The 15,428-nt window shown below is 27.1% G+C and overlaps 1 protein-coding gene across 3 annotated transcripts in view; it reads right to left on the reverse strand.

The window, feature by feature from the left end:
- The window catches only part of LOC107438054 (uncharacterized), a 32,047-nt gene that overhangs the window by 10,207 nt on the left and 6,412 nt on the right, over positions 1–15,428 (reverse strand). For 2 of the 3 annotated variants that reach the window (XM_016050215.4, XM_043039621.3), the window contains exons 2-7: positions 9,568–9,655; positions 7,783–7,904; positions 6,552–6,641; positions 6,269–6,476; positions 4,724–4,826; positions 2,351–2,444 (exon numbers count right to left, since the gene is read on the reverse strand). In XM_016050215.4, coding sequence (XP_015905701.2) covers positions 2,351–2,444; positions 4,724–4,826; positions 6,269–6,476; positions 6,552–6,641; positions 7,783–7,904; positions 9,568–9,655 — 705 coding nt within the window. Of the gene's footprint in view, positions 1–2,350; positions 2,445–4,723; positions 4,827–6,268; positions 6,477–6,551; positions 6,642–7,782; positions 7,905–9,567; positions 9,656–12,282; positions 12,348–15,428 lie in introns of all 3 variants that reach the window. The other variant, XM_016050218.4, reaches the window with a different exon arrangement.

Raw genomic sequence — 15,428 nt, forward strand, 5'->3', positions numbered from 1 at the left:
ATCCAATACCCCCAGAGGTATTGATTTGTTACGGGAACATGGAGGACTTTTGCGACTCGACAGATTTAACGTGCATCAGTCACTTTACTACACGGGGAGTCTTCGGCCAGCGATGTTCAAACCCACAAACTCTCAAACATGGGCCCAGCGCCCTACCGGCCAGGCTATCCCGGCCCCTCTGAACAACTTTTGATCTAATGATTGGATCTTCATGTTATAGGACTCAATCTTAATAGTTTGAGGGGATACCCTCAAATATGCTAACTACTTAGTGCAGACGATATTTCAAGTTATGGAATCTGACACAAAAACGTACTTTCTCTGAATAAATTATTTTTTTTACGAACTCAAATTTTTGACCTCGAAAATATGGTCCAGATAGTTTGGTCAGGAAAGCGGTCCAAAATTTGGTCCCTTTAATACTAATTTTATTTTTTGCGTATTTCGCTATATTTTTAATACTTTTTTAAAGAGAATTGAAAAACTTTTGCACCCAATTATAAAATTCGTTCATCCAAAAATATATCTATGCAAAATATAACTTTTAGTAAATATTTATTATATTTTATTTATTAATAGTCAAAAAACAATATTATATTTTGCATTTAATTATCTTTGAGTAAATGAATTTTATAATGAGTGCAAAAAATTTTCCATTCGATTTGAAAAATTTGGTTTGATGGTGAAATTTGAGAAACGTAAAGTTAATACATTGTTTGCTTTTTAATGGAACAAATGTTAAAAAATTAAATTTAATTACGAGAAAATACTTAACACATTGACGCCCGGTGGGTGAGCGGTAGCGCTTTGTGCTGTCGTGCCACAGGTCCCTGGTTCGATCCTCGGGCCGGGCAAGGTTGACTCAGCCTTTCATCCCTTCAGTGGGTCGATAAATGAGTACCAAGCATGCTTGAGAACTAAACACTGGGGGTTCCGCGTTCGGCTGACCACCTGACCGGAACATCTGCTCCTGCACCCCAGAGCCCAAGGTCAAGAAAACTGACATAGGCACAGTAGGCCTTGGCCCTCTATGGCCTGTCGCGCCACTGAGTTTAGTTCAGTTAAAATTAATATTAAGGGGTCCAAACTTTGAACCACACTCCAGAGCAATCTATTGGGATCATATTTCCCAGATTGCGGCTACCCCTTTTATTTTGGGAGTCTGAAATCCAAATCTGTCGGAAAAATACATGTTTATACAGAGAAAGTACACTTCTGCGCCTGATTCCGTAACTTAACATATTGTCTGCACTAATTAATTAGCATATTTGAAGTCATCCTTTCGAACCATTAAGATTGAGTCCTAGAACGCAAAGATCCAATCATAAGATCAAAAGTTGTTCATGATGGTTCGTTTGTTTTTTTGTGCACTGTACATATATAAAGCAGAATGTTTCTGCCGAATAATATTTTAATTTATTATAGAAAATTTCCTAGTGGAAATAAGATAAACATTGTAACTTTTAATTTAAATAAATATATTATATTTCTCAAGGCATAGACAAGTTGTTACAATATTTTTTTTAGGAGTTAATATCTACTTAATTCTAATTAGTGTTGTTCAAGCTTTTGAACCATGCCATTTTTTTAAACAGTTACATCCTAACCATCATCACTGTAAAGAATCAATTGTTTTTATCTATGCTTCTCTATGTGGGAATGACAATTGATGGAAGATTGTGGATTAAGGATAGGTAATTTCTAAACATTAAGCAGTTCTGACATGTGAACCAACTTTGAACTGGTATGCTTTTTCACGAAATAAGCCAGTTTCTCTGAGGCAAAGAAAATAGTGTATTATATAGGAAAATGGTGCATAGGGAAAATAATTTGCAAAATTTCAATTAATTAAAGTTCTAGAGTAGAAGGAGCGAAACTGTGATGTGAGTTATTCTATTTCTACTAACATGTTTAGCTATAAGCCAGTTTCTCTGATTCAAAGAAAATAGCGTATTAATCAGGCACATGGTATATAGGAGAAAAAATACACTGAAATTTCAATTCATGGAAGTCTTAGTGTAGAAATAGCCAAAGTATGGTGTGTATGTGTAGGATAATCACAAATGGCACTTTCATTGTGTTTCACTCAATTCTGATATAACAGGAAACCATTGCATTCTTTCTAAAATATTAATTTAATAATAATTTTATTAACTAAGGAAACAGAGTAAAAATTAAATTTGTTTAAAAATTATTTAGTTGTATGCATAATGTGTACAAAAAGATGGCCACCCCTAATTTAAAGGCTGACATTACAGCAATATTAAATTGCTTTGTTTAAAATTTTTTACATTTTATAGAAATTTGTATAAATGAAAGAAATTAACAAGTAAATAAATTGAAAAATTACCTTTAATAGCCTAGAAGTTTTTTTCCATTGACCATCTACGTAAACATAAGAAGTAAAAGGCTTATACTTTGCTTTGTACTCAGTCTTCACTTTTCTAAAAATAATAAGAATATTTTCTAATAATAATAAAATTTAAATTAAAAAACTAAATAATCTATTGTTTTAGCTCTTTTTTGGTATATCACAGTACGTGTCTAAAGGTTTCAAACAAGATCCATTCACTATCAATAAAAGTAAAAAACTAACATTTGAGCCACTGTGATTAAAAAAAATATTTAAATTTATTCAATTTTCTAATTCAATAATTTCTTCATTAAAACTCACTAAATGTAGTGCTTCAAATTATTTTCAATAAAATTTTAGACCCATAACAAAAATACTTAATCAGAGCGATTCCCAAATTTTTCTAATTGTTGCACTCTCATGAGATTTATTGCTATCCAGTCATACATTTTTTGTCTGGGGTATATTATTTATTATTTACACATACCGTATGTTTCATGTGTTAAGACTATGATAATAAACTATAGAAGTAGCTTACACTTAAGATGAACACTTAAATTTTAATCAGTAAGAAGTTATTAATAAAGATATATATATAAATAGTAAATAAAGATAAATTACCATCAATACTTGAAGGTATTATGAATTTGTTTAGTGCAATGGATGAGCTATCTGCTCATTATATTTAAAATTATTAAATAAAGTTTGATATGGCTGCTCGGATTTCTTATTTGATGTTTATTTTTAAGCAATATTTTCTCTTAGCTAGAAATACAGTTTTGCGCAAGTATTAATTATCATAGAAAAGGAAAACCCTCATAGATTTTTCACTTATGATATGCTATGCACATTTTACAGAAATCAAAAACTTTATCAATTCTACCAAGAAACTTTTTCCTTAGTTAAAGATTATTATTACAAGATTAATAAACTTAAAGTCAATGACACATTGTAGCACACTTAGTCTCATGCCATGGCACCTTAAGATACCATTTTCTGTATATTTTCAATTAAATAATAATTGAATAGTTTATAAATTGTAGCATAAAATTTTTTACACAATTATAAATGAGTTAATTTGAATGAGTATAACAAATCAGTTTTCCAGAAATGAAAAGTAAAAAGAATATGAATTTTTCACATTGCTCGAAAACAATATGACTGATTTGTGTGAATTTGTCATCTATTAATAAAGAAAATTTTTGCTTCAACAATTCAAGAGATATATTGAAATATGAGAAAGAAACAAAGAGTGATAAAACCCGAATCTATCAAACAAAAAAGAGATTTTATTCCAAGAAAGTGCTTTTCTAAATCTGATTTCGCGTATTAAAATATTGTGTGAACAAAATTAATTGAGTGTATTTTATATCATTGAACTATTAGGATTGAATTTTAGTAATTGAAGAATCGATCATTGGATGAAATGTTTTAATAGCATTTTAACATTGAAATTATTATTAATCCAATATAATAAAATATGAACATCTTTTACAAAAATATTTTGAATGACTCAAACAATGAAACAGTAAGATTTAGAAAATATATTCGATTTCAATAAATAAGAGAAACAAAATTTTAGTCATTAGTAGCCAATTACATAAATAAGTAACTTAATGTGTGAGGGAAGGATAATTTAAATAGATTTCAATAACTAGGCAAATGGATCAATACAATACAAACTCCAAAGTATTGATAACATTTAATCATGATTTGAATTTTATTCAACAAAATATTGTTTCAATGATTATTTTTGGTGACTCCAAAAGTTAATTTATAATATTAATTTACAGAGTATATTTTTTGAGGATGAGGAGGAAATATATTAAAATATTTATTTTATTGAAAGATTTATAAAAGATTATTTATTAGGTCAATATACTTAGATTAGTTGTAAATGTAATCTTAACATGAACATTTTTCAAAAAATGATTAAATTGGAGCAATGCTTGTTACTTTTATTTAAATTCGAAATTCATAGCTTTTATTAGTATTTTTTTTTAATTGCTGTTAAAATAGTATAATTTTGGTCAGGGATAATTACCCATTTTCACAAAATTGAGAGAAACTAGCTCCCTTTACCTACTGAGATAAATGGTATAATTATTATATATGTAAGTAAATACTAAGCACTTAATATTTTCAAAACCAAAAAGAGTTGCAATATTAAGTAAAAATTTAAAAGTTCAATCTAAGGAATAAAATAATTAATTTGATGACAAAAAGTCTAGGTAAAAAAATAACTACATAATAAAATAAAAAATTATATACAAGAGAACAAAAAACAAATTTGACTTATTGATTCTGTAGTGGATTTTTTAATGAGGTTTATAATGGTACATTTATTGATTAAGATACAAAAGATCATACTTTTTGGTATCTTGAAGTGGTTTTTCTAAGCTTGTTGCTTCTTTGTGTTTAACACACGGTCTATGAACAGGGGCTAGCTTAACTTTTGGCACAGCAGTATCAGCTGAAAAAACATGTTTGCAATATGAATATATTCTAGAAAATAAAAGAACGTTTTGAAAACTTTGAATAGTTCTCTAACATAAAATTACATTAGCCAACAAAATTTAGAGCTGAAAAAAAGAACTTAACTTTATAGGGTGATGTCAATTCAATAAATGTTTGGTTAAGTAATTTGAATACAAAACTAAAAAGTTTCCATCTTCCTTCAATTTTATGAGATTTATTATTAAAAATTCTAAAATTGAGATTTAGCAGTTTAAATATTTCATAACAAAAATTAAAAAGGTATAATATTTTAGCTTCATAAAAATCGAGATCACTTTACAACGAACCAAAAATACTAAGTTTTATTTAAATTTATTTGATAAACTTTGACCTACATTAACATGCAAAAGTTTGGTATTTTGGAAATTTTAGAAAATATAAACAGTTTTTTAACCTGTTAAACAAAGAACAAACTTTTGAGAAACGCTTTTCACAATGGGGACTTTTTTCTTCATAATTATGAGTAATATCATTATATTTCAAGTAATTTCCATGAAGAAAAATATTGTCATGCCAATTACAGTAGTAGTTTGTGTATGAAGAAATATTTTTTCTTACCTAGTTAACAGGTAAATACACATTTACTGGCTTTATATCCATCTGAATGATACTAAACATGTCCACTCTTTAACTCTCTCTTTAAAGAAACTTAGAGATACATTGTTGAAAATGCATTTGTTTAGATATTGATTTTTTGATACAGCCATATTTTCGAATATCATTCAACATTTTAACTGTAAATTATTTCAAAAATAAAACTTCACATATTTTTTTACAGTATTTCAAAGAAATTAAACTTATTTTCTATGTGGATAACAATTTCGTAGTGCTGCAATGCCTTTCCACTGAAATTCTATGAATAATAAAAAAATACTAAAAACATCAATTAAGTTTTGCTTCAAGCTGAAAACACAAGAACTCTACACAGTAAGCCTTTTTGAGTTGAGGACAATGATTTTTTTTTGGTTTCAATCTATGCAACAACACACAAATAAACTGTATGTATGTATGACAGTTCATTCTTGGAATCTATATCTTGTTTGTTAAATTTTGTTACAAATCATTATATAACAGATTGTTACATAATGATATATAACACATTAAGGATATATAACACATTAATAATATGTAACATATATACTTGTTATATTATCACATTGTTCAATAATAAAAAAAAGAGAATTCTTTAAGATTGAATTATTAACAAGGTCTTGAGCTATAAACAGGGTTTACACTTTCCTATTTAAAATATGGAGAATAATAGAATTAATTAGCTTTTTTTTTGTCTTAAAAAAGAATTTTAAACACTTCATAAAATATTATCACTATAGTTAAGGAGTAAAATGCAAAACATAATTATGAAATCAGAAATATAGTGTGAACATAATGTAAGCATACTTGTATCTTCAGAACTCTTAATAATGTTCATCGACACAGATTTCCGAGCAATGCACGGCATTTCTTCACTGCTTTTTCGTGGCCACGCAAACTGTGCTTTGTATTCAGTAGTCTCTGATGGTTGTTCAATGATGTCAGGGAATTCTTCTGTTTTCGGCAATACAGACACACGACCAAATGTAACCGGAGGAAAACTTTGAACCATTATCTAATAAATATAATCTATTATAAAATACATGAAATGAATAAAATACGTACTACAAAATAGTAAATCATGGCATACAGATTTTTGTTGATGGTGTTCCATTCCAGGCTCTGCAGAACGACTTCTGGGTCCTGACTTTGAAGTTAAATTATTATCCCTCTCTTCACTCTAAAATTGTTATAATTACTAATAAAATCAATCAGCAAGTACATATGAACTTGATTTTGTTTTGCATAAAAACTATGACAAAATAAAATGCTGCAAGTGCTCTGAAGTAGAATATAAACATAACTTACAAGATTGCATGGAAACAAAAAGACCTAAATTATTTTGAAATTCAAACAAACTCAGTTACTGCGAGTTCTGATTCAATGTAAACTAAAAAACTTATATAAAACTGAGCAGTTACAAATATAACTTGGACTTAACTAGAAATTTTTCATATGCAAACTGACTATATATAGACATTTCCCTCCCATCAAAAGAGTTTAAAAAATCTTTCTTAATTCAAAATTTGTTAAGTAAAAATCATTTTAAAGTTCTTTTTTGTGCACAATAGTTTTTAATTTTGATCATTTTAAACAAGCCACACTAATTTAATGAGTGAATGACCACAATTCATATATTTTCGATAATAACAAGTTAGACTTAATTTAAAAATATATGATCCCTGATTGTTAAAACTGGTATAAGTCCACTTCTCAAAAAATTAGTTAATGGTAATATAAAATGAGTTGATGATAAAAATGAACAAAAGAATCTGCTTTAAATATTTACTTTTCATATTTATACATTCAACACACTACAATTTATTTTAAATTGATTAACTTTTGCAAATATTAAGTTGATTCAAATCTACTATAAATATCTTGATATAGTATAACAATAAAATGAAGTTCAAAACAGCAGTTGAACAAAGTTCAAAGTGCAACAAAATAGTAAAATCTTAGAATAGCAGCATAAATTTCTAAAATATGTCATCAAAGTTTTATAAATATTCATTTTTTTACATAATAATTTTTTTTTCTACAGTGATTATTATTTCAAGAAAAATAATATTATCTTTTTTTAAATTAATATAACAACACCACATGGTTTAATTATATACATTTATGCACTCATAATCAGATTACATGTCTATCGATACTCAAGCATAAACAAATACTGTAGGATATATACATAGTCTTATGATAGTAAAATGCAATTTACTATTTCAATAGAGTAAAGTATAAATATTTACTTATAAGAGAACCACAAACTTTCAAAAAATCATTTTGAAGTCGTAGATCATATAAAAATAAGTACCAACCCTTGCTCGAGAATCGATAACATATTTTGAATGTGCTCCAATATCATGTCTTATCACCTCATGACTTCTATAAGCCAGTTCTGGATATTGCTTCTTTCTTTGTATTCCAATTTCTTTAACAACTAAATTTAAAAGAAGTTAAAATGTAAATGAAATAAAAAATTGTGAATTAACTTGTTAATAGATAAAAATCAATTAATACAAATATGCACTTATTTAGTTCATTTATATTTGTGAGGCTTAAATATAATAGAATTTAATTATATAAATAAGAATTTATAAAACAAAGTCAGCTCACTCATTTTTATTTTCCCTATTTATTTTTTATTTAAATACAAGTTTAGCTCAATGGCTGTGCATAAAAAAAAATAATAAATGTAAAATTTAAAATAGCTATGTGAAAGCAAGTATAAAAGTTAATTTGTTTTAAAAACTATTACTCAATACCTGTTACAAAGCATTAATAAAATTCAACAGTATCAGAGCAGATGATGCTTTATTATAAATAAAGTTGTTTAAAACTCAATGACTAACACATGTTATTTATAAAGGAACTTTGTTTTCATCAATTCCTTAAATGATTTTAGTTATCACTTTTATAAAATAAAAAGAAATTCATTTTATAAAAAAAAAAAATTATTTACTGCTGTTTTTAAACATTTAAGATTCAATCTAGAAGTTTCAATATTTTTTTCAGACTAAGATCATTTTAATTCTTAATGTGTTAACAAATTATTTATGCATTTTATGTTATTCCTTACATTTATGCATATTAAAATTTGCTAAGTACTCTTGCAACAGTTGGATAAAATAAAATAAATTATGCACATAAAGAGTAGAAATATTTTCTTGGCAAAATTTAACTTAAAATTATATCCTTACCTTCATAAAATAATGATCACTAACAACCTCTTTCCCTTTTTTTAATGCTTTTTAATACTAAAACTATATACATTTATGCACTTATAATTAGTGGAAATCTATATTATCTATGTTTTTTTGAATGAAAATGTATTTTCTGATAAATATTGTTTGAAGTTTAGGTGCAAATATGTTATTATAAAAATTTATAAAAACATAAAATAATCAAGCAGAATTATTCATTGATTAAATAAGGTCTATTAGTAAAAATAAGGAATTTTGATAGATCATTTACACTTTGACTACATATTTAAAATTCAATTTGCACAAATGTAACGTAAATCTAAAGATTATTGTTATTAATTTAGCAAGTTTATAACAATTATTTAACATTAAATATTTTGTGATATAATAATTTTATTATATCACGAAAATATATAATAAAACCATTTACATTTTTAGTTAGTTAGGAGTTTGAAAGTTTTCTCTCTGCAATATTAGTAACCAACTTTAAAATGTGAATTTGAAAATTGAAGTACATTAATTCCACGAAAATTATCCAGAGATTCTCTTTAAGAACATGAAACAATATCAATTAGGTTTTTTCAATATGAAAATGTTGTTAAAAAAATTAATTCTTTAACGATACTAAAAAATCAACATTTCAAAAGATAAAATATTTTACAAAAATGAATGGCAAAAAAAAATAGTTATAATAATTAATGTAATTTATACATTTGCCAGTTTGACTAATATATTATACAGAAAATCAATATGCAGTTAATTGGTAAACTATTCAACTCTAAAAATTAATTTGTAAAAAAAACTTTTTAAAAAATGAAGAATGGTGAAATTAGCACTTTTAAAATGCTTGCTTACTATTTTTTGAATAAGAATTTAAAATTATTCAAAACAGGAAATTACTTGATTGCGGAGCACAGCTAATAACATCTTGTGCCAAAGGTTTATATTGAGGATGCCACACATAATTCCTTTTGTATTCTGAATTCAACTAAAAAATAAATTAAATGATCAAATACTTATTATTTATATCAGTTAATTACAACACATTTTATTTTTGAACTGAAATTTCTTCATTCTTTGGTTGATGATTAAACAAAATCTTGCTAACTTTTTTAAATTTTAATTTAATAAAATGATACCATTGAAATTATCTATGAACCATTATTTTTATTGCAGTATTTTTAACACAGCGGAAAAGTAATTTTTAGGGTTCAAAACAGGGATTGTGAAAGTGGATCCAAGCTGAAAAAAAAAGTCTTTGTTTTTTCAGGTGGAGCCAAGTGAAATTTTTTTTTTTTTTCAAAATAATCTATACTAGATTTACTACTATATTCTACTACAAATAATAACTGTGCAAAATAATAATTGTAAATTATTGTTTATTAAATGAAAATTTCCAAACAATTCAAGATAAAATAATTTGATTATTTAGCTTTGATTATTACATAATATGACATATAAATTGAAATGCATTCAACTTGTTTTAAATGTGCTTTCAAATAGGCTGAAAAAGTGAAGTATCTATTCCTAAAAAGATTGTAGTTTATAAATCCTTAAGAATATTTTTCAATTTATGTGAAATTATTATTATTATGTTTTTAATAATCAAAATTTTATTACAATTTCTTTACTTTCGATTTGATAAACATCAGGCATCTTTTAATTATTTAAACAGTTAGTAGTGACGTAACTATAAACTATAATTAATATCAATTTATTTTATTTATGAAAAACTATAAGTTTTTAGGAAATGAAATTATTTATGTAGCTTGAAAAAGTTATTGGATTTTCTTCAGCAAATTGTAAGACATAGTTTATAAATTAAATTTCAACATTATTAAAAAAAAGCTGCTTCTTTATATTTTAATCACAACTATGAAAATAATTAGTATTCAATTTTTTACAGTTGCAATAAAATTAAATTAGGTTTCATATTTTTTTTTTCTTTTTCTGAGTTGTACAGTTAGATGCGGAAACTGAGATTCAAACATTTTTTTTTTTTCCTATTTAAAATCAAAAGTATGAAGAACAAAGTTTTGGGGTAAAAAATAGTTTATTTGACCAACTAATTATTATTTTTTTAAGGTATTTACTTGTAATAGTTATTTATCACCCATTCTTAATATTATTCTCTACAATTATTATGACTTGATTTCTATAATAATTCCAAATTAATGATTTCTTTTACTATATGAAGTAATCTTGTAATCTTACATTACATAACTTTTTATGAAAATTTATTGAAAACAGTATGTAACTTAATCATTTTGTAATTATTAAATAGTAAATAAGTTACATTTACTTACACAAAAAGCTTTATACTAAACAGTTTCCAGTCAAAAAGTGCAGTGCAATTAAAATATCAATTATAAAATTGATGTTATAAATTAACTTTACACAACACAAACAATCTGTTTAGCAAATAGCATTTAAATAGTTTCATAGCAAACAAAAGTTGAAAAGGAATTTAAAAAACAAAATAGTAGATCAAGTTGCTATGATAACCGAGCAAATATTTAAATATTATCCCAACAGACTCTGGAGCTAAATACAAGTTAATGGAATAAAAAAAAAATTGGGATCATCTTTTAAGTGAATCATTTTAAATTTTTATGAAACAATATGTTTATTGTTATGAAATGAAAATAATAACCCAGGAATTTATAGATTTCCTTAAAAATGGTTACATTGTAGCAAAACAAATAATAAATAGTTACGAAACATTCAATTCTTATGTTAGAAGCAAGTCCTGCAATCACATTAAGGGAACTGCAGTGGCTCAGGGGATAGAGCGCTTCCCGCAGGACCCGGATCCGAATCCCGGCCGATGATGGTCGGTTAACACGAATTCTGCACCTGACTTACCTCAGTGCAGACATAAAATATAATCAGTAATAGACAGATTATGGGTTAGAGTCCCTTTGTCGCCAGGCTAACCAAGGGAGGTTTCCCTCACCATGTAACAAAAATGCGGGTTGGTTAGGAAAAAAAATCATCTTCCACGAAGGCAAATTTTTTACGATAATTGATCAAGGTGTATCCTCGTCTTCTAGATTGGGTTCAAAATTTCAAGACTACGGAGTTGAACATTTGGTAGCTGTAATCCAGATAGAAATAAAGTCTGAAAAATCCAGGTGGGTTGGACTTTTTCAATCCCTGTTTCAAAATTACAATCTTTCACTGCAAACTTTTTGACAAATATAAGTTTGTTTTAATTTGTAATAAGTCTTGACATGGTTTTTTCTTTGTCATTAAACTATTTTCATCATCATGTAAATATGGTAGACATTTAAAATTTAAATAGAGCAAATAAAAAGGAATAATTTATCATGTTTATTCTTTTGTTAATTTTTCAATAGTCATGAGAAATCATAGTATACTTTCTCAATAATATATAATACCGATAGTTCAGGAATTTTATGATTATATATTTTTCTTCACACAATAGTGCACAAAACATATTTATTCAAATATCAGTGAAGCTTATATATAATAACTATAAACAATCAGTAGTTGTTTCATTTATCAACAACTATGAACACGTGCTATTTTCAAAAGAGAAAATGGTTACGATAAAATCAAGATGAAAATAAACTTTAGTGATAACATACTTACAAATAAAAATGGATATCAACTCTTTAAAAAAGAATAAAACAAAATCTTCTATATAGTTTCCAGGTCTATAAGAAACAATAAAATAAAAAAACAAAGAAATAACATGCAATAATGAAGAATAATAAAAATAGAAAACATATAAAAACAAAATATAAATAAAAATGCTGCCTAAAGTTTCTGTATATTAGAAAGAAAAAAAAATTCAGCTAAAAAAACTACTTAGTCTATTTTATTGCAAATTATTAAAAAGCATTGATTTAAATTACCTAATGTGAAACAAAACAGGTTTTTAATAATATAACAGTTGTTGTTGTTGTAATATAACAGAATATAATAATATAATAAACAACAATTGTGCAGGTCAGCATGCCTAATTACAAATTTATTAGAATACAAACATATAATTATAATTAAAAAAGGAATCATTACAATAAACTACTCAAGCTGAGAATAAAATGAACTCTGTTCACTCTCAGCTTGAATAGATTATTGCAAACTTCTTATTGACTTAATCTTAAACAATAGGGGTGCTCAACCTGCGGCCCGCGGGCAAAATGCGGCCCTTCGACTACTGAAGTGCGGCCCGCGAGAGTTTCTAAAAACAATAAGAATTTTTTTAAAAAATGGCAATTTTTAATCGCACTTTAAAGTCATCACGTTTTGACACAATCAATTTTAACAGATTCTTTAGTAAATGTACGTTTAACGCGCTTTCTTGAAGCCGAATTTATTGTAAATATAAATGATTTTTTTTAAACAGTTATTTCCGCTTTTTCTACGTTATTTTGAAAATTCCGAATTTTTAGAACGACGCGAGTTTCAGATCGCAAATTTAAATAATCACTTTTTGAGCACTTTATTTGTGACGATTTCATCTTGATTTTCTATCTTTTTTTTGCAATTCTTTCTTTTTCTTCAAAAATTTTTCTCGGCAGTTATTGCTATGCGTTCCTACGTATTATAAAAAATTCCAATAATGCTGTTACGACATGCAAATTTTAAATCATGCATTTGACGCGCTTTATTTGTGCTGAGTTCAGCCAGGGTGGCCACTCACTCTGGAAACCGGGAATTATCAGGGAATTTTGAAATACCACTGGAAAACCGGGAATTCTCAGGGAATTTCACGTCAATTCTGGAAAATAATTTTGTCGCGCGTCGCCGCTCTTTTCTTCCCATTCCGTTATGTTTAGTTTTTCGGAGCGAGACGCATCTGCTTCATCGCGATCAAGCATCACGTGATTATCCTTCAATGAACGCTTCATGTCCCCGCGAAAAAGCGGAAATTCGCCTTTTTTTTCTCCCAATTTTGAAAATTTCCGACCATGTTCCAAAAACTAAAATTTTTGGGAAGTCCTATTCGAGAAACCCAAGCCGCCCGAACGATAGTCGGATTACTGCGACTTCCGCTATAGAGTGAAAAGGAGTCTAAGCGTTTCGTTTCTACCGCCGATATTTGATTTTTTTTGTTTGACTGATTTTCGGAATTTTAAATATTAGGAATCTGCGAAAATCGCGATTTTTAATCAGACGATTTTAATATCAATCATCGATTTTCGTATTTAACTGATTTAAAACTTACGCGTTGCAATTTTTTTACGCGATTTAAAAATCGTACTAGCAATTCCTATTCACTCAATTTAAAAATCAATATCGCGATTTGTATTTAAGCGTTTTAAAAACCCAATATTGCGATTTGTATTCTTGTGAGTTTAAAATCCAACGTTGCGATTCGTATTCACGCATTTTTAAATCCAATTTTACGATTCGTTATCACGCAGTTGTAATATCAGATATCGTTTTTCGTATTTGTACGCTATTTAAAAATTACTCACTGCGATTCGTATTCACGTGATCTAAAAACTATGCATTGTGATTCGTATTTACGCGATTTAAAAATTCAATATCGCAATTTGTATTTTCGTGTTTTTAAAATCCAACAGCTCGATTCATATTCACGCGATTTTAAAATCCAAAATCGCGATTCATATTCACGCGATTTTAAAATCCAATATCGTGATTTGTTTTTTCGTGTTTTTAAAATCCAAAATCGTGATTCATATCCACGCGATTTTAAAATCCAAAATCGTGATTCATAGTCACGCGATTTTAAAATCTAATATCGTGATTCATATTCACGCGATTTTAAAATCTAATATCGTGATTTCTATTCACGCGATTTTAAAATCTAATATCGTGATTTCTATTCACGCGATTTTAAAATCTAATATCGTGATTTCTATTCACGCGATTTTAAAATCTAATATCGTGATTTCTATTCACGCGATTTTAAAATCCAATATCGTGATTTGTTTTTTCGTGTTTTTAAAATCCAAAATCGTGATTCATATTCACGCGATTTTAAAATCCAAAATCGCAATTCATATTCACGCGATTTTAAAATCTAATATCGTGATTTCTATTCACGCGATTTTAAAATCTAATATCGTGATTTCTATTCACGCGATTTTAAAATCTAATATCGTGATTTCTATTCACGCGATTTTAAAATCTAATATCGTGATTTCTATTCACGCGATTTTAAAATCTAATATCGTGATTTCTATTCACGCGATTTTAAAATCCAATATCGTGATTTGTATTTTCGTGTTTTTAAAATCCAATATCGTGATTTCTATTTTCGTGTTTTTAAAATCCAACAGCACGATTCCTATTCACGCGATTTTCAAATCGAAAATCGCGATTCATATTCACGTGATTTTGAAATCCGAAATCGCGATTCATATTCACGCGATTTTGAAATCCAAAATCGCGATTCATATTCATGCTATTTTAAAATCCAATATCAAGATTCTTGAAAGAAGTAGAAGTAAGTTTTCTCTTGAATTAGTTACTGTAAAGATGTGATATATTTTTCATTAGTAAGTAATTTAATAGTCGTGCCTTCCTATAATTGCTTTTTTAATATATTAGTGGTCAAAATTTTAAAATTATATTTAAGAAAAATTTAAAGTTAACTGTCTAAATGCTTCTGCCACTTTAAATATTGAATAAAAATCTCCCAGATAGTTAAGAGTTACTAAAAACTTATAAATCTCAGTATCATATAGAGCACTCTCCCCCCCTCCTTCCAGTGACCTGCGATGTAAAAGTTCAGCTTTTTTTTATTTTTGTCCACTTTCATG

Source organism: Parasteatoda tepidariorum, chromosome 2 (genome assembly GCF_982258835.1).
Source record: "Parasteatoda tepidariorum strain Cologne lab strain chromosome 2, Ptep-v5.0, whole genome shotgun sequence".
Lineage (NCBI taxonomy): Eukaryota > Metazoa > Arthropoda > Arachnida > Araneae > Theridiidae > Parasteatoda > Parasteatoda tepidariorum.